The sequence below is a fragment of the Podarcis melisellensis genome (assembly GCF_964234715.1).
Source record: "Podarcis melisellensis genome assembly, chromosome: 1".
Lineage (NCBI taxonomy): Eukaryota > Metazoa > Chordata > Lepidosauria > Squamata > Lacertidae > Podarcis > Podarcis melisellensis.
Window position 1 is genome coordinate 66,843,664 of NC_138528.1, and position 27,236 is coordinate 66,870,899.

General features: G+C 41.6%; 1 protein-coding gene and 1 long non-coding RNA gene across 7 annotated transcripts in view; one reads left to right on the top strand and one right to left on the bottom strand.

Annotated features, from left to right (window-relative positions):
- Nucleotides 1-26,154, bottom strand: part of LOC309374049 — an 88,118-nt gene extending 61,964 nt beyond the window's left edge. For 3 of the 5 annotated variants that reach the window (XR_014170327.1, XR_014170328.1, XR_014170329.1), the window contains exon 1: nt 25,739-26,154. This is a non-coding gene — a long non-coding RNA (uncharacterized lncRNA). Of the gene's footprint in view, nt 1-12,134; nt 12,829-12,870; nt 13,174-25,738 lie in introns of those variants that run through there. The other 2 variants (XR_014170330.1, XR_014170331.1) reach the window with 2 other exon arrangements.
- GALNT18 (polypeptide N-acetylgalactosaminyltransferase 18) overlaps nt 1-27,236 on the top strand; it is a 334,795-nt gene that overhangs the window by 59,666 nt on the left and 247,893 nt on the right. The window contains exon 1 of one of the 2 annotated variants that reach the window (XM_081918366.1): nt 26,249-26,971. The exons of the other annotated variant lie outside the window; for it this stretch is intronic. Within the exon in view, the coding sequence (XP_081774492.1) occupies nt 26,737-26,971 (235 nt within the window). The 5' untranslated portion in view covers nt 26,249-26,736. Of the gene's footprint in view, nt 1-26,248; nt 26,972-27,236 lie in introns of those variants that run through there. 2 annotated transcript variants of the gene reach the window in all.

Consider the following 27,236-nt stretch of genomic DNA (forward strand, 5'->3'; position numbering starts at 1 on the left):
GTTGCCCATTAAGGCAAGTGTTCATCAATTGGCATGCAAATGAATATCTTAAATGAAGGACCTATGCCAAATGGTTTGAGAGCCTGAAGTCTGTACCACTCCAAGGTCTCTAGCTACCTCTCATTTAAAATTTACCATCATTCAGAATATGGTGCTTTTTTCTCATTATAAGGCCAAATACTCAAAATACTCAAAAGACTATCAGCCTTCCCAGCAGAAGGATGCTCTTTTCTGTCCATGGGAAATTTCAAGTTACAGGAAACAAGAGGGGAAGGCGGCATCAGATCTTTGTCTGACAGTGTGGCATGCATAATGGATGTGTGTGTGCCTAGAACTTGAATCTATATGACCTTTAATATCCTTACTTTATTAAATGATTTGTCTCCAATGCAAAATGCATTGTGTGCTACCCACTGGAAAGAAGGCAGCTTTTCACAATGCTCTGCAAAGCTGAAGGAAGTGATAACAGGAATTAGTGGTGTTAAGCCTCCTTTAGCTATGCAGTTCTTTTTTCCTGTTGTTCTTGGTAATTTTCCAGCGAAAACAATAACGAAACCCTACCAAGGCATATCAGTGCACAGGGCTCGAGCAGGGCACTGTGAGTCATAAGAATGTGTGAATCAGAAGAAAATCCAGACATTTAATCTTTTCCTGTGTTGAGATTGGGGGTGGGGGTGGGCAGAGTGATTAGATCAGTGCATTATTATTTTACTGTGGCATAGTAATTGTTGGGTAGATATTATCTGATCAGATGCTTAACTTGTGTTCAAGCAGTCATTAATATCTTTTGCAATTATCGGTAATGCTTCAAAATACCTCAAAAAAGTGGAGCTGATGGGAAAAGGGGGAGAAAATGCTATTGGGGGAAAAATCCTTTGACACCACTTTCTTCCCTTCCAATATTGCTCCCCCCCCAAAAAAAAAGAATGCATTGCAGTAGTCAACTAAAATATCACCAGATGTGACTGGCAGTGACCTTCCTACCCAAGAGAGGGCACAACTGGAAAAGGGGGCCTTTTGCCACTGCAGCAACTGAGGCATCCAGAAACAACGCCAGGTCGAAAAGTTCCCCAAGCTACAAGCCTGCAAGATCAGAGGAAGTGCAACACTGTCCCAAACAGGTTTAAAACTTGTATCGTATCTGGAACAAGCTTTGTTTTAATTGTCCTCATCCCATCTATTAATGACCTTACACATCTTTCCTAGTTGGAAAATATACATGTAACTGAATGTCACTATATTGACAAAGCCATGGTCTAAATCCCTAGAATACCTCACCCAGCAGTTTCTTGTAGATGTTAAACAGCATGGAATGTTTGAAGAATCCAGGGGCGCCGACTTATAAAAAATATTTGGGGGGCCCATACCGGGGTCCTGCCCCGGGAAGTTTTCTAAATTTTAGATGAAAATTAGTGAGTTTTAAAGTTTTTAAAAAGTATTTTAGAGTCATATGATCAACTCGACTCTCTATAACTCCACACTCCGGGAAACTCGACAAGCCTGAAACACTTTTTGGCTTTGAAAAAAGAAACAAAACATAAACACGCACGGTATTTTCGTAAAAAGCTAATTTAATTTACAGTAACAATTATGCTTATAGACTATTACAGAGCAGTGAATTTATAGCTCTGAAAAGACTGAAATGATATTTAAATAAATCCTAAACTATCATTAAAAGAATAAAACATAAAATATTGCTGTCGCGCAGTAATAGCGCTTTGATTAATAAGTGAAATAGCTAATTTAAGCTTACTTTGAATAAGGCTGAGGGTTCATTAAATAAAAATAATATCTCAAAGTTAATGCTTTAATACAGTTAATAAAGTTAATACAGTATGCCTAATACTGTATGTAAATACTGTAATACTGTATGTAAATAACGGGCTTTAATTGGGTCTTACACCCTAAAAATATTTAAGTATTTGAAAATAACTAATACAGTACTATAGTAATATAGAAATACAGTACTAAACTAGTACTAATATTTTGAAACTGAAAATTTAACATTCTGTATGTATTTAATTCTCTATTTTATAAAGATTTTTAATATCTGACAGTGAGTTTGGAGTAGCCCAATGCAAAAATCCTGAGGATCCATGTGGATCCATGCTTTGTAACCACGTTTTTGCACCACTGTGACCCTAGGCAACAGTGGGTGCGTGATTTTTTTGGTGCAAGATGTAGCCATGGACATGCTATGTGATCTGATGGTGAATTTGGGGTGACCCAATGCAAAAATCCTGAGGATCCATGTGGATCCGTGCTTTGTAACCACGTGTTTGCACCATTGTGGCCCCAGGCCACAGTGGGTGCGTGATTTTTTTGGTGCAGGCTGTAGCCATGGACATGCTATGTTATCTGATGGTGAATTTGGGGTGACCCAGTGCAAAGATCCTGTGGATCCATGCTTTGTAACCATGTTTTTGCACCATTGCAGCCCCAGGCAACAGTGGGTGCATGTTTTTTTTGGTACAGACTGTAGCCATGGACATGTAATGTGATCTGATGGTGAATTTGGGGTGACCCAATGCAAAAATCCTGAGGATCCATGTGGATCCGTGCTTTGTCACCACGTTTTAAATGGGGAGGGAAGGAAAAACACAGAAGGGACAAGAAGCACAAGAGGGGTGTGCGGAGAAGCAGCTGGCTAAGAATGCAGGGGAGGAGTTTAACGGGGTGGGGGGGAGGAAAGGAAGGCAAAAGTCCCCCCCCCAGCCAGCCCTCTCTCTCTCTCTCCCACCTGCATGTTTGAGGTGGTGGTGGGCTGGAGCCTGCACGCAGTGTGACTAGGAAAGAATTAGGAGTCGATCCTTTCCTTAACCCTCTGCTTGCCAGGAGGGCAGGGGATTCCCTGCTCTTTGTTGAGTTTGAGCAAACGCAGCAAGAGAAGAGGGTGGGCAGTAAGACCCTGAGGCAGAATGCTTCTGCCTTCCCTCGCCCGACCGACCAACCGCCCGATCTTATTTTTCCCTGATTTTTGCCGCTGCGCTCCGGCTCCAGGGACCACACATTCGTTCAATAATTTTCTTAAATTATTGGGGGGGCAGAGCCCCCCCAAACGAATTTTTGAGGGGGCTCAGGCCCCCTCAGGCCCCATGGAGTCGGCGCCTATGGAGGAATCTCAGATGCCAATAGCCAGGAATGAAGCTGAACTGTATCAGCTCGGCGCTCTTCTACCATGTAGAAAATACTGCAACCAATACGAAATAGTATTAATTATTATTATTATTAAAATTTGTACACAGCCCTTCATCTGTAGATCTCAGGGCAGTTCACAACATAAAAACACAAAATACATAATAAAAATAAGAACAACAAACCAATAACCACCTCTCCCACAATACATTTAAAAGGGCATCGCATGTCAATCAGCCAAAGGCCTGGTTGAAGAGGAATGTTTTTGTCTGGTGCCTAAATGTGTATAATGAAGGCACCAGCCAAACCTCCCTGGGGAGAACATTCCACAAACAGGAAATATAACTCAGAAGGATGCTATCAGCAGTGATAGGTTTTTCTGCATGTATACTAAAACTTGGGGGCATCCAATGAAGCTGAATGTTGGAATATTAAGGACAGACTAAGGAAAACATATAGACAAATCTCAATACAGCCAACCAAAGACAACCAACCACACCCTAGGCAATCCCCAACCTCTCTCACCACCAAGGACATATAACAAGCAAGTAGTAAGAGAACCCATACAAGTGACGCTGACACAAAACCCCACACATACACTAAGAAGAAGAATAGAAGCACTGCCACCCCACCCCACTCTCCATACCCCCTCCCTCTTTCCCCCTCTTTTCTTCCCAACCTAATACTGCATGCAACACTAACGCCTCACAACAAATGAAACTGATCTGTAGAAAGCACAACTTGAAAAAAGAGACAATGCATGTATTCTTGTAAACTAAGAAATCTTTAATCATTATAAATAAATAAATAAATAAATAGCCAAGATTGCCATTTGCAGTGTTTTCTCAGTGCAGACATGGGCATCAGTAACAGGGACAGGGGGTGTGGGTGGTGAAGAGAATGAGGCAAACATACTCCAGGACCTAGAAGCTGTGGCAAACTGTATGCCCCAATTCCAAATGGATGTTAGACATTTTCCTAGTTAAACCAGAATTAGGAAGCAGTAGAACCAGGACAACAATAAATCAATGGAATGGAGAAAGTGGTTGCATCCCCAATACTGGTCCACCTTGGACTCTGTAAATCTACTTTTTGCCGCCTATGAATGCAAGTTGTCTGTCAAACACACTTTCTGTCTGACTGCAGTTTATATTTAGTGACATAGGTATGGCTTGGTTGTTGTGACTGTGTGGCCTCCTTTCTGTATGGTACTTTGGGACCATGGCAAGATCAGTATAAGAATAAAATCTTCCCTTTAGTTTTATACTTGGAAGACAAATCCCTATTCATAAATATAGATTTGTTTTTGAGACGGTAATAAGGCAGTTCAGAAGCCATATCATTTCACCTGTCAGCTTTTGCAGGTTAACTTAATGAGTGGTGAATTGTGAATTACACACCTTCCAGGACAGTCAACTGTGAGATGATAGACATAGGTAAATATTGGATGCAGAGAATGCAAGAGTTCAGACTGGAAATGAAGCATATAATGATAGTGATTTATAACAAGCTGAAAGACATCAGACCAAATATTGTCACTACCAAAGCTAGCGAGAAAGGGGTTTCAGAGCCAAATGTGCCCTGATGGGATTCAGAAGGCAACTTGGAATGAATGAATAATGTTTGTTTTTATATATGATAAGTGGCCTTTAGCCAAATAGCTCCCAGGGTGGTTCACAATAAAATCAATTATAATCAAAACAAAATAGCAAAACAAATCAGAAATCTTAAAACCTGCAATAAAACAGCTCACAAAATGAATTGAGACAACAGAGCTTTAAAAACCTGAAAAACAACAACAACAAAATGTTTTCATAGCACCAGAATTTTTTTTAAAATAATATTTATTGAAATTTCCAGAAAAATACAAAATATAAAAGAAAAAAAGAAAAAAGAAAAAAAGAAAAAGAAAACATTTGCATTTAGGCCTTACTTTCATTAACATCTTCCCTGGACTTCCCCACCCCACTCCCTCTTGTATTCCATTTCCATCAAATTAGTTCCACAAGTTCTTACCCCAAATTTTAAGCTTATTATCATTATTATCATTGATCCAATGTTCAATTTAATTCATCTTATATTAACCACTTTCCCTTTATATTCCACCGTCTTTTCACTTAAAAATATTTTCCCCCCTAAGATCGACCCCTGTTCCCTTCCACGAATTCCCCTCTTTAATACACAGAACAGAATGAATATAGTTTTACACCCTTTGGATTCCGAATTTCCCTCCCTCCTTTCCCGGTTTCGATCCCCAATGTCCCTCAATCTATCTGTTGTCAGCCTGGAGACCCCACATCCATGTCCAAATCTCGCTCAGCTCCACCTTGCCGTCTTTTTAGTAGTCTTTAGTTTTCAAACACCCAGTCTTGGAAAAGCTCTGTCTCAAGAAGGTTCATTTTTTCTTTCATCCAGATCTCTATATTTAAGAGTAAAACTCAAATTTTGTTTCTTAGTCCTTTTTAAATCTGAATGTCCCAAATGCTCCCAGTTGCAGCTTTATCCAATTCTTGTTGTTCTCTTTCCTCACTTTCCTCAGGTTTCTTTTCCTGTTCCGCTGCAAAAACGTTCTAGTTCCAAAAACTTCTAGTTCCACTACAGAGGCTTTATTTATTCAGGAACAAAAACTTGCGTCCAGTCCCTTCCGTTCTTCAATAGATATATCTATTGTCTCCTTTAGTGTAGAGACCTCTGTAGACAAAATAGTGTTTCATTTTTGCAGCTTTCCCAGGAGATAAAAAGTCCTGTTCAAATCCATGAGTATTTTTCCACTTACAGCGATTCTTGCAGTGTCCCAAAGCCCCCTCTAGAGGGATTATGGTAACTTTGTTTCCTTCCAGATCACACCCAAAAGTCAGACTAAGTTGTTATCCCTTGTTTTCAACAATTTATATCCAAATTGTAACGGATCTAACCGGCAAAGTCATCGTAACAAAGTTCTTTTTTTGTTCTCTAACTTTGACAGCTGTCAAAATCTTTATATCTCCTCACCAGGCTCTCTCCCGGATCACTCCCGGTTCCCGGGGAGGGGGGGGTTGCACTTTAACTCACACAATCCACTTTTCTCCTCCAGCACTATCTTGTAATTTTCCATCGTGAAATTAATATCTTTTATCAATAAAAAACAGACCCTTCTCTCGATCTTAGTTGTCAGATCCTTGCTTTAAATCCTCTACAACAGGGGGAGACGGACTTCCTTTTTGCACCTCCCCCGCTCGTTCCAAATTTTTTTTAAAAATTCCTTTTAAGTCCAATTTCCCAATTACTCACGGGTTGTTGTTGTTTTTAGTCCAAATTTTCAATGGAAGAAGTCAGCGCTCTCCGCCAAATGGCATACGGCTTCGCTCGGCAGGAGAAGCGGAGGACTCATAGCACCACACCATTCCCCATCCCCCACTTCGAAGCCTTTAAAAAGGCTCCTTCGTGGGTCCGGGGGCGCAACCGGTGCCCGCCGAGTCACCAGGTCCATGGGCATCTGTGCCCATGGTTTTTGAGGGTCCCCGCATCGCCGGCGCGGCGGGACCCAGCCCCTGCTGAGCAGGCTCCCTCTGGAGCTCGGAGGGAGTCCGCCATTCGGCGATGGCGCCAACCCGGAAGTCTCATAGCACCAGAATAGGTCCCAAGAATATGCTTTTATTATCTGCTGCATTAGGTGAATGCCACTAAATGACTCACAGGAAGGAGAAATTCGTGTCAATCTCTCTGTAACTTAGGAATTTGGATGGCTATACTTGAGGAGAAATAAGCAAATTCTCCACCTATGAGAGGAGACTGTGGATTTACAGTTCTTTAGCAGAGAGAGAAATCTGATCTAGTCAGATCTCCTTTGCTGGAGATATTTAAGTAGAGAGTGGGCTGTCATCTGTCCATCTACACTGCATCCATATCAAGCACATTTATACCACTTTTAACAGTAATGGCTTCCCCTAAAGAATTCTGGGAACTATTATTATATTATGATGCTGAAATTTTCCCAGCACACTAAACAGACTACATTTCTCAGTATTCTTTGGGAGGAAGCCATTTCCTTTAAATGCACATATGGCATGGGTGTGATCCAATATGCTGATGTTGCAACATCCCTACCTTGAGCAGCGGTAATAATGGACTAGAGGACGACCACAGTCTCTTCCAACACTACTATTCTATAACTATTTATGTTCACATGACCATGAAAAGAAACGAGTTTCTGATCTTTTATAGTTAATCAAGTTCACACTTTTCTCTGCTTTTCTATCACTAGTTTTTACCTTTTTGTGTATTTATGCAATCTTATAAAAAGAAGAAAACAGACAACACATGGCAAGGATTAAGATTATTTTGGCTTCTAGTTGAAAAGGAAGGGTGGTTAATTTTGGCACTATGCAGACACAAGATAACTTATTGTTGTATCAGCCTGATCTCATACTGACATAATAACTTCTATAAAAACAAGAACTGTTTATCTAGTCCCAGGGGTGAGGAACTTTTGGGTCTGGTAGGATCCTTATCAGTCCCCACCACTGTGGACCAACACAGGTGGCCAGAACAGCCCATCTATCAATAACTGGATATCATTTTGATGTGATATGATTAACAGATAGATTTTCCTGCCCGCTTATTAGTCCCTTGCACAGAATTTCCCAACAACCAGGAAGAACAACTATTGTGGATGTACCCCCTATCTCTTAATCAGAGTTATAGTCCCTGTAAACATTGATGTAGCTGCTCGCAGATCTCGCATAGTAGCTGCTCGCAGATCTCGCCTCCATGAACTTTTTAAATCCATTGTTTAAAGCCATCTAAGATGGTAGATGGTAGTTCTCATTACTACATCTTGTAGAAGTAAATGCTATAAGCTAATTATGTCATATGAAAAGAAGTTCCTTTGGTCTCTTCTGGAGCTACTGCAAATCAATAACACAGGATGACCCTGATTTCAAGCATTATGAAAGAGAGCAAGAGCGAGAGTGTGAGAACTATTTATTCTATCCATGCCCTGCCTTTGTCATATTTTTTCTGAACTAAGAAGCCTCAAATGCTTTTTCCTCATAGGAAAAGTGCTCTATACCGTAAATCAGATTAGGTGCCCTATACTGTGCCTTTTTGAGCTCTAAAATTAAATTTGCTATAGTGTTGTTTTTTAAGAACTGTATTGATTTTTTTGCTTATTATGGGCAGTTCTGGCTGCCAGATCATTTCTGGGCCGGCGCCTTCCTTACATATCTTTAGGCGCCAGGCAAAAACATTCCTCTTCTCCCAGGCCTTGGACTAATTAAACCATCTATGGCCTTTTAAACTGCAGGAGAGGGTATTATTTTGTTTGTTACTATGTTAGGTATTTTTGTGTTTTTACATTATAAACTGCCCTGTGATTCTCAGAAGAAGGGCAGTATAGGAATTCAACAGCAACAATAATTTAATGTGCTCATGATAGTGCTTAGGGGCCAAAATTGCTTAGGCCCCAAATATCTGAGCGACCACCTCCTTTCCTCCTGGATGTTGTTAAGATCAGCAGGGGAGCCCCTCTTGGTAGTCCCACTGCCCCCAGAGATTTGAGGAAGAAGGTGAACCAGGTGTTTTCTGTGGCAGCCTGTTGTGGAAGTCCCACTACAAAGAAGTGAATCTGTTGCTTTCACCATACAGTTTTTGTTGAAAGCTGAAGGTGGACCTTTTCCTTTGACACCTGAGATGGGTGTAGCCAATGGGGGTGGGTGGCAGGGCAGCTGTCCCCCTAGAGCAAGTAAAGTAATTAAAATACTTAACTAACTGAGGTTCTGCCCCCTCTAGCATGAAGCCTGCCCCCCAACATAAATCCTGGCTATGCCCATGCCTCAGTGTTTTCAGGACCAGAGGTGGATTTATGGCAGCACGACTGGTTCTACTGTACTGGGCACTGAGCCAAGGGGGTGCCGCAGTGTGTCACAGCTATGACAGTAGTGAGTTGAACAGAATGAAAGGCAAGAGGTGGGGGTGGGGGTGTCAAATTTTGGCCTCGCACAGGGCGTCGCTGAAATTTGAAAGACCAAAGTCTGCCCCTTTGAGGACCCACCCTATTCCTGTGACTGTAATCTCTTTTCACTGTTTTTAATTATGAATTTTAAAATGTTGCAATGGACCCTGGGATTTGCTGGTGAAGGGCAACCAATTAAGTGACTAAATAAATAAATAAAGCTTTCTTTTTGTGCGTGTGACTAGTCCGTAATGATTTAGCATATTGTGAACTAAGTCGCATTGACATTAAGCTGGATATATTCCTATGTAAGCATGTATAGGTCCAGGCAATATTTGTTGACTTGGCAGGATTTATTAACACAGAATGACAATCACCACCCAGCACCAATAAATAAAGCAAAGATGCAAAAACCAATGCTAGGAATATAAGGCTATTTTTTAAAACAACAACAACCTTATTTCTTCCTAGCCTAGCTCCAAAAATAGAATGAGAAAGTGCTGGATTTACATACACAATGCCAGCCATATTCTTCAGTTTTAAACTTTTAAATAATTTAAAAGAAAATCTGTGAGAATCATACCCAATAACAAATACAATATATATAAATATCAAAAATTGCTATTTTTGATCCCACAGCACACTGAGCTATCCTTTTTTAGATTTCTACTATGGCTCTACAATCTCTTTCATGCATAGTCAGTTAACCTTAAATTCACATCAGCATGTATTTGGAGTTAGAATTTCTATTTACTTATTTTGCCATAATGTGCATAAGTTTGCACTTTGTTACAATGAACTTCATCTGACATTCTGCTGAGCTGCCATCAGCCAGTTTAGAAAGACCTATTTAGAACTGTATACAGCCTGCTTTAAAATTCACCATTGCAAATCATTTGGTCTATCCTATAATCCTCATATTTAGTTATTACAACGAGCTTATCTGCCAGAGGATTGGACCCACAAAAGCTGTCCCCATGAAATGAGGTCTTGGCATATAGATTTCACTAAAACATCAACCCAACATGGAGTGGCAGTGAAAAAGACAAACTTACACATGTTGGGAATTATTAGAAAATGGATTGAAAATAATCTGGCCAGTATCATAATGCATTTGTACAAATCTATGATGAACCTGCATTTAGAATTATGTGTACTGTTTCCATTGAGTAGCATAGATGTAGGAAAGGTACACAAAATGACAACAACAAAAATAGGGCATTTACAATTCATTCCCTTTGAGGAAAGGCAATAAATCAATCAATAAATCTACAAACTACCGGTATTAACAGAAGTCAGTATTCAACTTGCTTGTTCTGTCAGTGCAAGGATTCCCGCTTGTACAACAGGACTTCTCTCTCTCTTCCCTCTAGATTCCCACTAAATCTGTTCTGGGGGTTCCCAGAACAGAGCTGATTCCTTAGGTGACACCTTCAAGTATTTAATGGTTGGTGAGGTAAGACTTCCCTGCACCGAACCCAAGAGGAAAAGAGATCACTTGAGTAACTCAGTATAGTAATTGCAACTGTGATCAATATCAAAAACATAAATGCATATCACCTGTCAGTTGTAATAAGGCTGTGCAAATGAACTGACTAATGTTCAGATACAAAAGAGAATATATTTCAAGTCACAAAATCAATTGCACAATTTGATAGGGGAAGATCTTTCCAGACTCTGGTAATCAGTTGTATTTTATGGATCATTCAACAGTAATTAAGCTGGACACAACACTGATAATCAAAATTTAACAAATTGTCCAAATTTCTCCCTTTCCTTTAAGCTCAGGTTTGCTGGTGAGGGGTGGCACTCACTTCCAGAAGAGGGCGATTGCCAGCTTGACCTCATGTGTGGGGTGAGGATGTGCCTATTTTACCAGGGCATTCTGTTCTTATAGGATGGATTAGCAGATTGGGTGGTTCAGTTTAGTATAATTATCTGTTTGTTCTCTTAAATATTTAACCCAAATGCATGTATAATCATGGTCTTGCTTCTGCTCCCACTTTATTATCTGAAGGCACATGGAAATGTATTTGTGCCAGTGCCTTCCGTTAAGAGTTTGGGTGTAATCCTTGACACCCCCCTTTCTATGGAGGCACAGGTTACAGCAACAGCTAAGGCAACATTTTTCCATCTTCACCGCATTAAGCAGTTGGTCCCTTACCTTTCCCACCCCGATCTGGAACCGTGATCCATGCAACGGTCACCTCCAGGCTTGACTACTGTAATTCGCTCTATGTGGGGCTGCCCTTGAAACTGTCCCAGAAACTCCAGCTGGTGCAGAACGCTGCAGCGAGGCTCCTCACAGGGTCCCTGTCATGGGAGCATATTCACCCAGTGCTTTACCAGTTGCACTGGCTCCTGGTGGAGTATAGGGTCAGGTTCAAAGTGCTGGTTTTGACCTTTAAAGCCCTTTGTGGCTTAGGGCCCTTGTATTTATGGGACCGCCTCTCCTGCTGATATGCCCCACAGAGGACCTTAAGGTCCATGAATAACCATAGTTTAGAGGTCCCGGGCCCTAAGGAAGTCAGACTATCCTCCATCAGGGCCAGGGCCTTTTCAGTGATGGCTCCAATCTGGTGGAATGCTCTGTCCCATGAGACTAGAGCCCTACAGGATTTAACCTCCTTTCACTGGGCCTGTAAGACAGAGCTATTCCACCTGGCCTTTAATTTGAATTAAGCCTGATCTTTTATTTCCCTTCTCTTCCTTCCCCCTTCGCTTTTATGAAGATTACCTGCTCTGGGACCCCACAGCTAATTATTCCCTGGCCTCCTCGCTGGCCCAAGTAGGACTAATTCAGCCAGCTAGCCCTGGTGACTAACTAATGTTTATTGGATGGATTTCCCCCAAATTGATTTTTGAACTTTGAATTTTATTGTTATTCATGCTTTTATACTGTATTTTATGCTGCTTCTATGTTGTATTACAAATGTTTTAAATTTGTTGTTAGCTGCCCTGAGCCTGGTTTTCTGAACTGGGAAGGGCAGGGTATAAATAAAATTATTATTATTATTATTATTATTATTATTATTATTATTATTATTAAGCACGCTCCACTATAAGTCACCACCTCATTCTATCCTACATATCTTCTCGATTAAACTATTTAGCGGCTAGAGATGAGCAGGAGGAGGGGGGTCTAATGTTTTTAGCTGCTGATGTTTTAAAACAGGTGTTAAGTGCATTAGATTTTTTAGTCAATCATGCAAGCCTTCAGAGGCACAAGTATAATAATCTGCACAACTGAAATAATGCAAAGTGGATGTTCTACCTCTAAGGTAGCGGTGGGGAACCTCTAGTCCATCTTTGCCCACCAGAGGGTACAGTTTGGTCCACAAGGCCACTTTCCCCAAACCATGCCTACCCATCCATCAGCTGACAACACTAAGGTATGATATAAATATAGTAGCATGGCAGAATCGCTATGTATTCATCACCATCATCATCTGTATTATTCCATTGAGCTGATCTTTCTCCAGTAGAGGAGGCTCATTCTATATTTTTACCAGAACACTGTGCATGTTGCTTTCAGGTAAATGTGTCCAGCCTCTGTATTGCCAGATGCTGATCCTTCTGAACCATGTCTTGTCTCAGTAGAAGTAGATAGGGAGAACGTCTTAAGCCCTTTCAGTACCAAGTGTTAATAAGACATGGAATCTCCCAATAATAAGTACTCAGCGTCAAGCGGCAAGAGTACAGAAACATGACATAATGGGCATTTTGGGTTGTTTTCATTTACACTTGGCACAGACCTGAAACTATAAAGGAAACAGATTGTCATTTATATCATTTCTCCTCCTTGCAGCTTATTTGGCCTTGAAACAGACAACTACACACAGGCATCCCAGAGCAAAACTACATTGACTACATAGACACTGAACACCGCTCTGCTGAATATTTTATTTGCCATCTGGCTAGCAGAATACAAAATTACAAACACATATTAAATAAATGGGGGCTTCCCATTTTAAATAAGGAACACTTCCACCACCACCCCACCCAAACCAATTGAAAAGGATTCCAAGGATGATAGTATAGAAGACTTCTTGGCTTTGTCAGTTTCAGTGGAGTCAGGAAACTGGTGTGTGTATTTTGTCCAGTACCTGTGAAATAAAATTACCTGTCAATAAAAATTAACAACGCAATGGACCATTCATAGCCAAATCAAACAGAAGCCATTAGGACTGCTGGTACCATTAATCTCCGGGGGGGGGGGTGCATGAGGGCAATTCCCACAGCTGAACATCACAAAATTGCAAAAGGTTTTAGGGAGATGAACTTACGGTTGAGTAACATGAACTTTTAATGATTCAAACCTAGAACCCCTTCCAAAAACATGCAAAAATGTGGAAGACGGACTAAAGGGACTAAAAGCTCAATTCTGCATTGTTTTTTCAAAAGCCATAAAATGAAGCAGATATAGATAAAGATAAAAATATAGATATGAACTTACCACTTCTTCCTGCTTTAGGGCACATCGTGATGCACTAGTGAGTTAACAAAGCCTAGTTGAAAATGAGTTTTGTGCCATAGTGATTTGACTTTATCCAGGGTCAAATCCTCACTGGGCCATGAACCTCACTGAGTGACCTTAAGCCAGTCACTGTCTCTCAGCCTAACTTACCGTACTTCACAAGGTTGTTGTGAGAATAGAGTGAGAAGAGAAAAGGTAGGATATACAAGTGGTGAATAAATGAATTTAGTAAAGCATACTGAATTTAAGGCATAGATTTCCAGTTTTGGGAAGGACAAAGGGACAAATTTTGAGCAACAAGGTATGGAGGCTGTTAATGAAACCAACAAGCCCCACACTCCAACTCCTTCCTCAACTTAAATCATGGCTTCTATAGCTTTTTTAAACACAGTAATTGGCAGGCTCTACCTACTTGCTATGGGAGTCTACAGGGGGAGGGGGGGTGCAAGGGGGGCAGTTGCCCCCTGATGAACCACAATTTCCAGATTCCCTGCTTTCGTTTTTTTTTAAAAGAGCAAGTGTGCTTCCATTGTCAGTATTTTTGGGTACGATTTGCAACATACCAGGTTGCACAAACTTCAGGTTGCACAATTATAATTGATTGGGAAATTTTGAGTAACAACCCTGCTTCCCCCCTAAATCAGACATTTTGTGAAAATGGAAGTGATGGGGAAATGCACTGGAAAGTGAGGAATCATTTTATTTTATTTTATTTTAAATCCTATACCGCTTGCAGTTTATATGACATACTAAAATTATCTGTAAAAGTGGTTAAAAACGAAAAACACTTAAAAATAATTAAAATTAACAGTAAGAATGATTAAAACACATCAAAGTCTACATGTCTAGATAGTCCACATGCTTGACATAGATAACACAGGCTTTGATGCCATATTACTTTATCCTCCCTGCAAACAAATCAGAATGCTGAATAGAAACCATCATCTGATCTCCTTGCTTGATAAACAGGTTGTCTTGAAGCATCCTAAATGCTTTTGAGGAATGAGATATGAGGAAAAGCATACAGGCACTATTCTTCTCCCCCCTCCCTCCCTCTACTATCTTACACCCCCTTTGTCCCGTCCCCTGGAAAATTTCCTACAGACGCACATGCTGCTTGTATGTTGATTTTACCAGCATTTGGAGCATTTCAAGAGGTCTGCTGCTATGGGCACTTCAAACACATAAAAATGTTTTGCTTCCCTACCTAGATGAGAGAACCAAAACTGTCATATACAACGCCTGCCCTTCTCCGCTCCCCTGACCCACAAAACCACTCAGAGGTCCACCATTTCATTCTTGAAACCGTTCCGCTTTCTTTTGTAATTTGCTGTGTAACGTGCAAATGTATCATACTTTTTAAGATCCTTTCAACACTTGGATCCCAAGAGCTGTTTGTAAGAGGTGCTACATAATGGAATAGTAAGAAGTCCTACATAATGAAACCTCTTGAGGGATATAAACCTGTTCCCCATCCCTTCTGATTTCTATTTTTCCAGTTACGTATAAGGCATTTTAAAAAACCCCCACAGATTCATCAAGGTCAAATCTTCAGCTGTGTAACTGAGAACACTTCAGATATAGCTCTTCTGGTTTCTCTTAGTGACAATTCTTTCAGCTCAACAGAGGACATCTTCTTTATTTAACAATGGCAGATGGTAATTGTTAACATGAGTGTTTTATAGGCCTTCGAATATTGTGTATATATAATGTGCTTAGTCATCATCATTATACTAATTAACAATACAAGGAACTGATGAGGCCTCACTGTTCTCTCTCAACCTGGTACTTCATCACAGTTTCATTACTAAAGCCTGCTTCACACATGTTGCTTTTTTTTAAAGCATACACTTACATTTTGCTAAAGTGTGAATGCAACAGGCCTGAGTATGTAAATACATGTCACACAGGAAAACCTGTCAAAGCAAGCCACTTCTAAGTGTGCAGTAGGTATTTAACATAGATTTGCCCTCATGAACTGTGTGGAATTGCCCTAAAATTGCAAGTTTAATTTGTGTTTTTATATAGATTGCTATCACAGACAGACACATCTGGCGTAACTGACCACAGGTCAGCGTTACTTTATTATTTCAGAATATTTCATAGAGCTAACTGTGGGAGAAGTATCATGAAGAGAAGGCCACTCAATGCATGACCAGCAAGATGTGCTGGACTGGTGCTGACAGTGATGCTGCGTACCTGGACAGTGTGGGAACAGGGCAGGGCACCAGCAAGGTGGCAATTGACCAAGGATATGCTCCGAAGCATACCATAAATAAATATGCTCAAGGCCCAAAGACATCAGGCCTTTGTAGCTATAATGGTGTGCTTGTTAAACAGATGATCTTTTGACAGGATAAATTGAAACAGATTACGGTGTCAATTGCAGACTTCCATGTTTGAAAGACCTTCTATACAGAAGCTGCAGTTAAGGGTTACAATGAAAACTGATGGACAGCTCTCTAGAGAAATGCCCGCTATTGGCTCCATTTTCATTTAATTGTATGTAAATGATCTGGTCCATGAATTGTAGTAAATAACATATTTGCCAGTGTTGATACTGCCTTCTTGGCTCTGTTTTACTGTAATGATGCTGACATGTTTCTACTATCTGCCATGCAAATTGGACTGAGGTGGTTTTTGAGGGGCTGTGGGGCCATTTGTCAAACAGAACAACCCCATGTAAATTACAGTAAGAGTAAGTAGTTGTGTATATGGAATGCATCCACCATGTAATTAATGGGCCCTTGATGGAGAAAGCAACTGAAGAAGTCCAGCATTTTAATTATTTGGATGTCTGGTTTTCTGAAAAATTTGCACTGGATCCTCATTTAACAGGTTTTCAAAGAGCTTTTCAAGACCTAAAGGGAGGAATTTGGGATCCCCCAGCAGTAAGAGTCCTCTTAGGCAAAATGGTTCCTTGTAGTGAGAAGAAATATATGATTTGGCTGAAACAAAACACTTTAAAATATCTAATCACAAGAACCTCCACAGCATATTTATGGACAAAAAAATAGAGTTTAAATGGGGCTTTTGTGCTAATCAAAACATATAATATTAACATTCAATTGGTGGAGAAGAGTAGGTTGACTATGAAACATTATTTGGAGTGAGGAAAAACTGATAATAAGAGTAGTCAGTTATTTTTGTATAAAAAAGGCAAAAAATGTAAAGCTCTGGAATTTCAGTAAAATCTGTAGGGACAAAAAAAAGCCTGTCAAGAATCTTATCCATAGCAACACCTGGGGTGATTCAGACCTCAAGATTTTAATCGAAAAATGACACATGCATTAGAGAATTATTATCAAGGTCTGATCCCTATTTCCCGCCACAAGTTTTGGCGGCACTGAGATGCCAAACAGTGCAAATGCAGCCCCCTTGAATGGCATTATAATGAGATTCTGTATGTGTGACTCATGCTGTTGAAGATCTATGCTATTATTTACTTTGATGTCCAATGTACACTGAACAAAGCAGAAAATTTAAATCTGGATTGAAAACGTATTCAAAATGCCAATGATCACCTTAAAGTAAAATATCTCTGTGTGACCAAATATTTAATATGTAGAGTTACTGAATTTGCACTGGCAGCATGGATATAAAGGAGAATGTTTGTAGAAGAAAATATGGTGGATTATGCAAGGAATCCATTGCATTAATCAATGGTCCAAGTTATTCCTAGATATAGTTCAGTTTTTAATGTGGATAATGTTCACCCAACTTCTATAACAGGGATACTATTCCACATTATCACATTATGATTACCTTTGGAATATTGTTTTTGTGCTTCGGCACACATACACACACTCACATATGGCTAGATCCAGACTAAAGAGGGAATCCAGACCCTGGCCACTGGCTTTTGGAAGCTTTTGGAGGAGCAGGGTCACCGGTGTATCTGCAGTCCCACTGAATGCAGAGATCAGGGTGGAAAGTGCAGGGGGGCAGGAAGATCACTATGTTGTCCTGACGCAATAGACGCAGGAATAGCTTGGGATCCAACAGATTCTGGGCAGCCTCAGACCCTCTCTGCCTCCACAAAACCCTGCTTATTAAAGTGGCATTAAAGCAAATCTGATTTGATTTCTGCTTTGGCTTAGCCCTAGAAAAGATATGGAACCAGATTGCATGGAACTAGGGTATGGTTGGAACAGTGGTAAGGCAGATTGCTTCAAGGTCTAATGCCCTCAGACAAGAAAAATGGAAGGGGATATATATTCCATCAGACTCATGTGCTTGATGTTTTGGTACCATGCTCAATATATCTCATTTTCAATAGTCTGCATATCAGTAATTAAGGTGTGAATGAAGTTTCAGCAGAAAAGGGACATGTAACAGATGGCATATCCTATCTGATTGTTGTAGTTCTACCAAGTTGCTGGTGTAAAAGCGGAGCCTAGAATCTGGTTGGTTGCAACAATTTGAATTTATGGTGACTTCTACAGCCACCATGAGTATGAGTTTGAGGTTTGTGTCTCCTGCCAGTGTCAATCACTCATTTATCAGGCAGGTGTTGAAGAAGAGTTTGGAAGAGTTTGGATTTGATACCCCGCTTTATCACTACCCAAAGGAGTCTCAAAGCGGCTAACATTCTCCTTTCCCTTCCTCCCCCATAACAAACACTCTGTGAGGTGAGTGGGGCTGAGAGACTTCAAAGTGTGATTAGCCCAAGGTCACCCAGCAGCTGCATGTGGAGGAGCAGGGAAGCGAATCTGGTTCACCAGATTACGAGTCTACCACTCTTAACCACTACACCACACTGGCTCTCCTTGAGGTTGTGCAATACCATGTTGTTTTTGTAATTTGGAGAAATCCTGCTTTGCTAGAGATCTGGGCCCCTCTCAAATCAGAGATGGGAGAGGAGTATTAAGTGGTCCAGGTGACGTGCATAAGTCCATTACCCCTTCAGATATTAATAGTCTGTCTTATTTCTGTATGCGTGTCCCCTTGTATGTGGGTTATAATATTGCTGAGTGTGAGTGGTTTATGTACGGGTAGGTGATAGATATAATGTTTGATGTAGTGAATGGTTGTGGTACTTGTATGAAATGGGTGCATAGTGAGATTGGATGAATGATTTTATGTACCTGTATGTTGTGTTGCTTGAAATTGTACATTACATTGCCTTGTAGTGCTTTCTGTTTTTATTTATTTTATATCATGTTTATGGATATTTTTATGCATTTTGTTATGTGAATCATTGGATATGGTTTTATTGTGTATGCAAACTGCTTTGAGATCTGTTGGATAGTAGAATGGTCTACAAATGGAAATAATAATAAACTGAAGAGTCTTTCCCAGTGAACAAGCTATTTGAGATTAGCAAAAGGATTTCATATTTCTAGCACAAGCTTTGCTAAGGGGCAAAACAGTAGCTGGACAACAATATTAGTCATGTTCAGCTGCTGTCCCAACAGGAGAATAAATGTAATTAAGGACATTTCATTAACAGTAGAGAAAATACTCATTCCAAGGTCTGCTACAGTTTTAAAATAGCATGAGCACATAATTGAGTGTGTGAGAAGGAATGGTGTGTGTGTGTCTCTGTGTGTGTTTATTAACAATGTTTGTATACCACGTCATAACATTTTTGTGGAAAAGTGTCACACAAATGTCATATACACTAACAGCGGATTCAGGTACTGTGTTTTAAGAACCATGTAGTAAAAACAAGGCTATCAGTTAGCCTTATGGGAACCTGCAAGGTCTGCAGAAGTTAAAAAAATATTTAGGGGGGGAAACCAACATAACCGAAAACAGGCCCAAGAAGGCTGAGCACACTCAGTTTTCACAGAATGCTGAATATCTGTTGTTTGGGGGGGACAGGACTAAAAACAAATGAGGGGGAACGGTATGGAGTATGTCATGTTGGAAGGCTGGGGCACTGAACAGGAGTACTCCACACGGCAACATTTTATTGCAGCCACCATCACCGCCATTTTATGCTAAATAACAGCCAAAATCACAGAAATGAAATGGCATATTATTTGTCTTTATTCTGCTTCCAGATTTTAAAATGTTAGATATGCCAGCACTTGGCACTACTAAATGTTCTGGGCAAAGGCTTGTTCTGAATCATGGGATCATTGAGAACAAGTTAAATTACTTAAATGTCCTTGTCTTACTTATAGCCACCCTCCCATTTGTCTGCGTCAGCACCGTTCACCACTCACGATCAGGCTTTCCTGGTTTTTGTATGAAGCAAAATTATCTTAGGGCCAGCACTTGTCTACACGAGACATGACAACGGAGATTTCTGATCACCAATTCTTTGTGCATTATAAATTAAGCAAGCTAAGCAAAGGAGCCTGTGATCAGTTTATAATGAAGGCAGAGATTTAGCAAGTGGAAATTATATAAGAATAATGGTGGGGGCAGAATGGGGATAGAATGAAGAAAAGTGAAGAAGACGCAGAAAATGGAACTGATTATCAGCTGCTGGGAAGTGAATGCAGCTGTTGTGCTCAGGCTCTGCTTGCAGGTTTCATGTTGGTTACTGTGAGAGCAGTTTTGGACTAGATGGGCTTTTGGCTTGATCCAGCAGAGCTCTTGCTGCTTATCTAAAGTGAAGTAATAAGCAGAGATAGGGAGAGTTGAAAGAAAAGGAAGAGCAGAATAAACAGAGGAAAGCAAGCTCATCCACTAAATATGTCAGCACTCTGCCTCTTTCCTGCATTCTTTTTTTTCTTTCTACTCAGCGCTCTTGGGACCGGTGGACTCTACACTTATATTCTAATTAGTCTTATTATTAGCTCACTCCAGCTGTTGTATTACAACACTGAATGGCAATGTACAGTTAGAAGCACATGCTGAGCTAATTAGCTCATTGAATTGAAGAGTGAACTTCTGGCCTTCACCTTCCAGACCCCAGAGACCTTTCTGTGTCTTGTTCAGCTGACTGAACAACCATCACACACAGGCACAAGCCACTATCGTGAGACCCCATATGCACTATACATTGGAAGCAGTATCATGCCACTTTAAATGATCCTGACTCCCCTCTCCTAGGCAAATCCTGGGAATGGTAGTTTATTAAGGATAATAAACATTGGCAGGAGACTCCCTATTCTCTTCACAGAGCTACAATTCCCAGAGTTCCCAGGAAAGAGGGATTGACTGTTAAACCACTCTGAGGCTTATAGCTCTGTGAGGGGAGTTGTTGTTGTTGTTTAGTCGTTTAGTCGTGTCCGACTCTTCGTGACCCCATGGACCAGAGCACGCCAGGCACTCCTGTCTTCCACTGCCTCCCGCCGTTTGGTCAAACTCATGTCAGTAGCTTCGAGAACACTGTCCAACCATCTTGTCCTCTGTCTTCCTCTTCTCCTTGTGCCCTCAATCTTTCCCAACATCAGGGTCTTTTGTGAGGGGAACTGGGGTCCCCTAAACCTCACCACTCCGAAGAAACTATAGTTTGCAGGTTTCCTTGGGGGAAGCCATGAGTATTTGGAGTGGTATGATACTGCTTTAAATTTATAGTGCAGATGGGGCATCAATGGCCCCAGCTTAAATAACAGTATCAAAGTACTTACATTCAGTGAGACTCTCAGAACAAGATTCCCCTCATTTTAAATTGTGATGAATGAGCAAGTGAGCTCTCACTCATTTTCTGCCTGGTTCTAACAGTCCAGAATAGAAAAATGTTACTTACTGAAGAACGCTCAAAATCTATATTTTCAAATGAAGGATCGGATGGCAAGGGAGAAAATAGCAGAAAATCCATTCAAATAGTGTAATCTTTGAGAACAAATCCATCCAGGTTCCACCTAGGAAATCTGGGTAGTGATGCTTTGCTCATTTATCTGGGAATAAGATCTTTCTTCTGAGAGAGAGAGAGAGAGAGAGAGAATATATATATATATATATATATATATATATATATATATATATATATAATCACATTGCAAATGGAACACTATTGGGCTTCTCATAGGCATCTGGTTGGCCATTGTGAGAACAGGTTGCTGGAGTTGTTAATAATAATAATAATAATAATAATAATAATAATAATAATAATAATAATAGATGGGCCTTTGGTCTGATCCAGCAGGGCTCTTCTTACATTCGGTGTTTTTTAAAGAGTGATAACTATAAGATTGATTGTTCAGACTGGGGAAATGAATGCTGCTTGCTGTTCATATGTGCTTAGTCACATGCTGCTTGCTACTTAATATTTAATTGCAATCAAATAATATATTTTAAGTAAATTAATCATGATTGTTTTTTATGCCTCATGGTATTCAGTGAAATAGGTGGTTCGCAGGTGTAATCATCTGTGGTTTGAAACACAGAGTAGGTTATTGCTTCTCTTTGACTTTTCTAACAACAGCTTCTGCTCATTATATTTAAGATATATATATATATGAGGTAAACATAATTGTGTGGCACAATCTTCCTCAATTTAGTGCTTCTAAAATGTTTTGGACACCAACTCCCATCAGTCCCAGCCAGGACAAACAATGGTCAAGGATGATGGGACCTCTAACACAAAACATCTGGAGGCTGGGCAAGGCTGGTGTAGTAGGTAGATTGTTGGGTTTTGTATGGAAAGAGCTGAGTTCAAATCTTTGCTTTATTTGGTAATCTAATGGAAGTCATTGACTCTGCTTAACCCTGCTTAAACACAGGAAGTGATGTAAGGATTGATTAAAAAAATTAATAGTAAAGCTTTTTGAACCTAAACATTTACATAACTAAATGACTGAAAATATTAAATGTAGTTGGAGTATGTGTACCTTCTGCACTGCAGGTGACCAATCTGGAAAAGAGCTATTATTTAAGAGCAATGGGGGTGGGGGGTGGGAAACGGGGACAATGGCTGATATGACTGTTCCACTTCTGTGCCTAGCAAACTATAAGGACCTAAAAAGAGCTCCACTGGTTTAGACCAAAGCCTTTTATGGTCCAGCATCCTGTGTCTCACAGTGGCAAATCAAATGCCTACAGGATGTAAGCAAGAAGGACATGAGCGTAATAACTTGCTTCTGTTGCTGTTCTCCAGAGACCGGCATTCAGAGGCATGTTGCTTCTGATCTAGGAGACAGTATATTAGCTGAATGAAGTCAGGTCATCAGAGCTGCTGACATTCACCAACAGAATTTTCAAGGAGCTATAAAGGCACATATCAGAGTTCTCATGAGTGTGTTAAGAAAAATGCCTATAACCGCATGTAAGAGATCATAGTCCAAGACACTAAATCCAAGTTGTCTATTAGTTTTGAATTTAGTGACATGAGGATTAGGACAAGCTACATGAAGATGTGTGTTGTCCCCTTAAGAGAACCACTCTGTAACCAGGGTGTTAAAACAGCAATCACCCAGTGATGAATATCCCCTTTTGAGTAAGGTGCTTGAGAGGGTGATGGTGGTCCAACTTCAGACATGCTTGAAAGAAGCTGATAACTTGGATCTGTTCCAGGTTCAGGCCCAGCCATGACACTGACACCACCATGATGTCTCCAGATATTAGCATGACTACCATAAATAAATCCTCTATAGATGTAATATGGTAGTTGAAACATAGTTAACTAAATACATAATCCTGTCCGCATGAGAATTTGTTTGTTTGTTTATATATATAGAACATTCCTAGGCCAGCATGCAGTTCTCTCCTGCAATCAGTATTTGAAGCTGCATACAAATTTTCAAGTCAAGCAGATCCACCCACATGACTACAAATAGCATTCATACCCTGTAACTTGCTACCTCCTCTTACAGGCTTTTACCTCACAGGCAGTTCACCTCATGACACCTCGGAAGTAGCATTTATAGTTCGGCCTGAACAGTATGCGGTCTGTGCTTCTAGGGGGCAGCGGCGGCCACTAATTTGGCAGAATTATAGGGGAATTTACCAGCACCATACTTGTGGTATAAGGAATGTTTTTCTATACGTAGCCCTGTTCTGCTGAGTTTCCTTCCACCGCCTCCATAGCCTTGTACCAGCATACATACAACCTAATCCCTGGAGTTAAATGTAACAGCATCGAAAAATGGGAGGAAGTGCTGAAGAGAACAAATAGTTCATAGTTACGAGGTCAGAGGGCATTGCTATTCCTTCACCTAAGCCTCAGTTTATCAAAGGGCTGAGCAAGTTAGAGCCTTCCGATGCTTTGGGCACCTATTTAATTGCTTTACAGCAGTCAGTGTGCTGAGTAGTGTTCAAATTACAGAGGGGGACAGAGAAAGGCAGTGCCCATTAATATTGGTAGAGGACTGTTATACCATTTATTGGAAGGTCCTGTGCAAAAAGAACAAGCAACCCTGTAAAACAGGAATGGCTGAGGGGCAAGCTGCCCATCGCAGTGCAGCTGAGCGGGTTTTTTTCTAAAACAAAAACCAAGAGGCCCTACTCCATGACAAAAATCCCTCAGAAGAGAGCCATCAATGTGCAAAAAAGATAAAAGGATGTGAGAGAAGGGAGGATACTAAACCATTTCATGTCAGGAGATTCACATTATACAGAAAGCTGTAACTGAAGTGTTTGTGAAACAAATATTCATAGGAGTTTTTCCTCAAACAGAGCCCCCCTCCTAATCATTTACTGGAATCCAGTTTGCTGTAGCCCAAGGATGGAGAACCTTTTTTGTTTTGTTTCCTCAAAGGTATACAGGTGACAAGCATTTTGCGTGCAGGTTCTGTTCGTGGCTTCCATGCAAATAGGAAAACCGCACATAAGCCTGCCCCACCCTGCCCTCTTCCTGGTCCAAAAGGACCCACGTGTTGCTAGTCATGCACCAATTGTATCCAAACAAAATGGTCACCACCTGTACTGGCAGTGAGTGGAACCAAGGCCAGTAGTGATGACCACTAACTTAGATGTCTTTAAAAGAAATTCACTGGGGAGAAGGTTATCAGTGGTTACTAGTCACAATGGATATGTTCTTCCTCCTCTGTCAGAGGTAGCATGCCTTTGAATGCCAGCTGCTGGGGAAAGGAATTACAGGTGGGGAGTGTGTTGTTTTGCTCAAGTTCTGCTCATGGGTTTCCCACAGACAACTGGTTGGCCACTGTGCAAACAGGAAGTTGAACTAGAAGGACCTTTGACCTGATCCAGCAGGCTCTCTCTCTTCCCCCCCTTATGGGTGGAGCCAGGGCAAAAGTACACCCACTTTTGTATCATTCTCTCAGTGTGCCACCCCATCTCACTCTCTGTTATCCCATCTTTATCTCTCTAACACTCTCCTCCAAAAAAAAACAACTATTTTGTCTTTTATGGAATATTAATTGTACTAATGTAGCAGTGGTTTTAGTCTGTAACTTTTATCTTATTGAACTCTGCTTTGGTAGCTTTGGGCTGTGGAGCTTTTTATAAAAAGATTGCATATAAATGAACACAGAGCTTGGTTACAGAAGGCTTCACCAACCCCTTCTATTGCTCTGTTTCAGCTCTGTCCACTTCCATTTCCCCCCTCCTGTTCCCATCCTCTCCCTTCCAGGCCGATGGCCTGCATAAGTTCAGAGCAGCATAGACCTGATGTCTTTGGTGCACATAAGGGAGGGTCAGACTTGTCAAATAATAAAGTTTGGCCATGACACTTGAAGTTGGTATCATTTTTGCAATACTGTGTGGGCTAAGCACCTAAAGAAGTTTGATTAGAGCCATGCAAGTTTAGACAGTGGGCAGCATGTCCACGCAAATAAGAGATGCTGCTAGAAATAGGAATAATATGCAGAGTGTCTCTATAGTGTTTGACTTTGACCTGTAAAACCCCTTTGACTTTTAGCTGCTTTTGTTTTTGCTAGTTTGTCTTTCATCTTTTTGTGTACTATGTTAGTTTCATGTAAGGCACCTTGTGTATTTTTGTAGAAAGGTGGGTTATAAATTCAGCAACAACAACAACAACAGTGTCACCCAATGAGGCAGCAGCACTCGGGAGTTCTTGGGAGGGTACGCAGAAAAAGAGACTGTGAATTATTTCTCGAGAAAAACATAATAACAAGCAACAATCATGCAATTAGAGCCATATAGTTAGCAATCAGAAGCACTCGAACAAGCGGTGAACAGGGCCGGGACTTTAATTCATTGCCAGATTGGGGAATTACTGAATACATGCAGCCAAAGAGGAAGGGACCCGGCGGTTTATAGGCGCCAGGGGGATTTCCCTGGCTTTGTCCCAGCAGCAGATCAATGAGATTCTAAGATGAGGAGCCGCGTTAAGAGCTGCCCGAGCAATAATCGCCTTATTTGCATCGAAATACCTTATTGACCCCCTTAGTCACGGTGGGCGCCGCAGGTGGTGGCAATAAACAGGAGCCAAATAAAAACAGCGAGGCGCAGCAGGTTCTCTAAGAAGAAGAAGAGAGAGGCTGGGCTGGAAAACAAACAGAATTAACCTTTTCCTCTCACATTCGGTGAGGGCGGTAAAACTTCAGCAGCCCGGTGGGTGGGTTGCAGGAGCCTCCGAGTTTAATCTGCGCTGCAGGTTGGCTCCCCTGGCCGGGAGTTTCCACCTCGCAAACGCCCTCGCGCTAAGCGCGCGCGCCTAACAACGACAGAGCTTGCGAGTGAGCGACTGAGAGGAAGGCATGCAATACAGCAGGTGGGCCTCTGACGAAGCCCCGTCCCTCCCGCGTCCCCATTGGTCGGGCGATCGGTGCTGCCGGCGCGCTCTGGGCCGGCGCCTCTCGCTCATTGGAGAGGAGGCCTGCCAGTCTGCGGGCTGTACACTCGCCCGCTCTCGGCTTCCAAGGGCTGGCTTTGGAGCGGTGGCTGCGAGGCTGTGGGAAGCAGCGCCGACGAGGAGAACAAAGTTTTCGCAACATTTGGGCACCTGCCTCCGCACCTTTCCACGCGCCTGGCGTCCGGGGCGAAGCTGCTCAGCCTGGAAGAGGACGGGTTTGCTCTTGTTGCGGCTCTTGAGGGGTGGGAAGGCAAAAAAGTTTTAGGCTCTTTTTATTTTATTATTTTAAGCCTGCGGGAACCTCGAGGCGCCAACTCTCCCCTCAGCTCTGCTTCGGGGTAGGGCAAGGAATGTTCCTGGTCTGGGGAGCAGCCCCGGTTTCGCATGGGAACTCACTGACTTGAGCGGCATGCTCCGCGCTCCCCAGTCCTCGGAGAAAGTGAAGGCAGGCTGTTAATAATATACATGCCGGCTATTTCTTTATAGCGTACCGTGGGTTTGTGGGTTTCTCCCTCGCCGCCCCGTTTGGTAACCGGACCACAGGGTTTCCTTGGAGCTATATGGAGGGATCTCAGCATGGTTTGCACCAGGAAAACCAAAACTTTGGTGTCCACCTGCGTGATCCTGAGTGGAATGACTAACATCATCTGCTTGCTCTACGTGGGCTGGGTGACCAACTACATTGCCACGGTCTATGTGAAAGTGCAGGAGCCGATCTCGGAGAAAAAGTTAGAGGAAGACAAAGGGGACACTTTAAGGATTATAGAAAGGCTGGACCATTTGGAGAATGTCATCAAGCAGCACATACAAGGTACTTCGTCTCTTCCTCCAATTTTCTGCATTTAAATCGTGCCTGCAGGTTGCACTAATGCTTTTTTTTTTTAACCGTATGCGTGGTGGTTCCCCCCCAGGTCAAATGCCTTTTGCCATGGGGCGGGATGGAGGAGGGCGAGATGGGGGGCGGGGGACAGAGAGAAGAGATCCATTCAGCGGGAAGAATCGGGGGCTTTGTGCAGCAGGCTGACTCTTCCTGGCCAGGCGAAAGTTCCTTCGTGGCTGCTGCTGCCGCCGCCTCT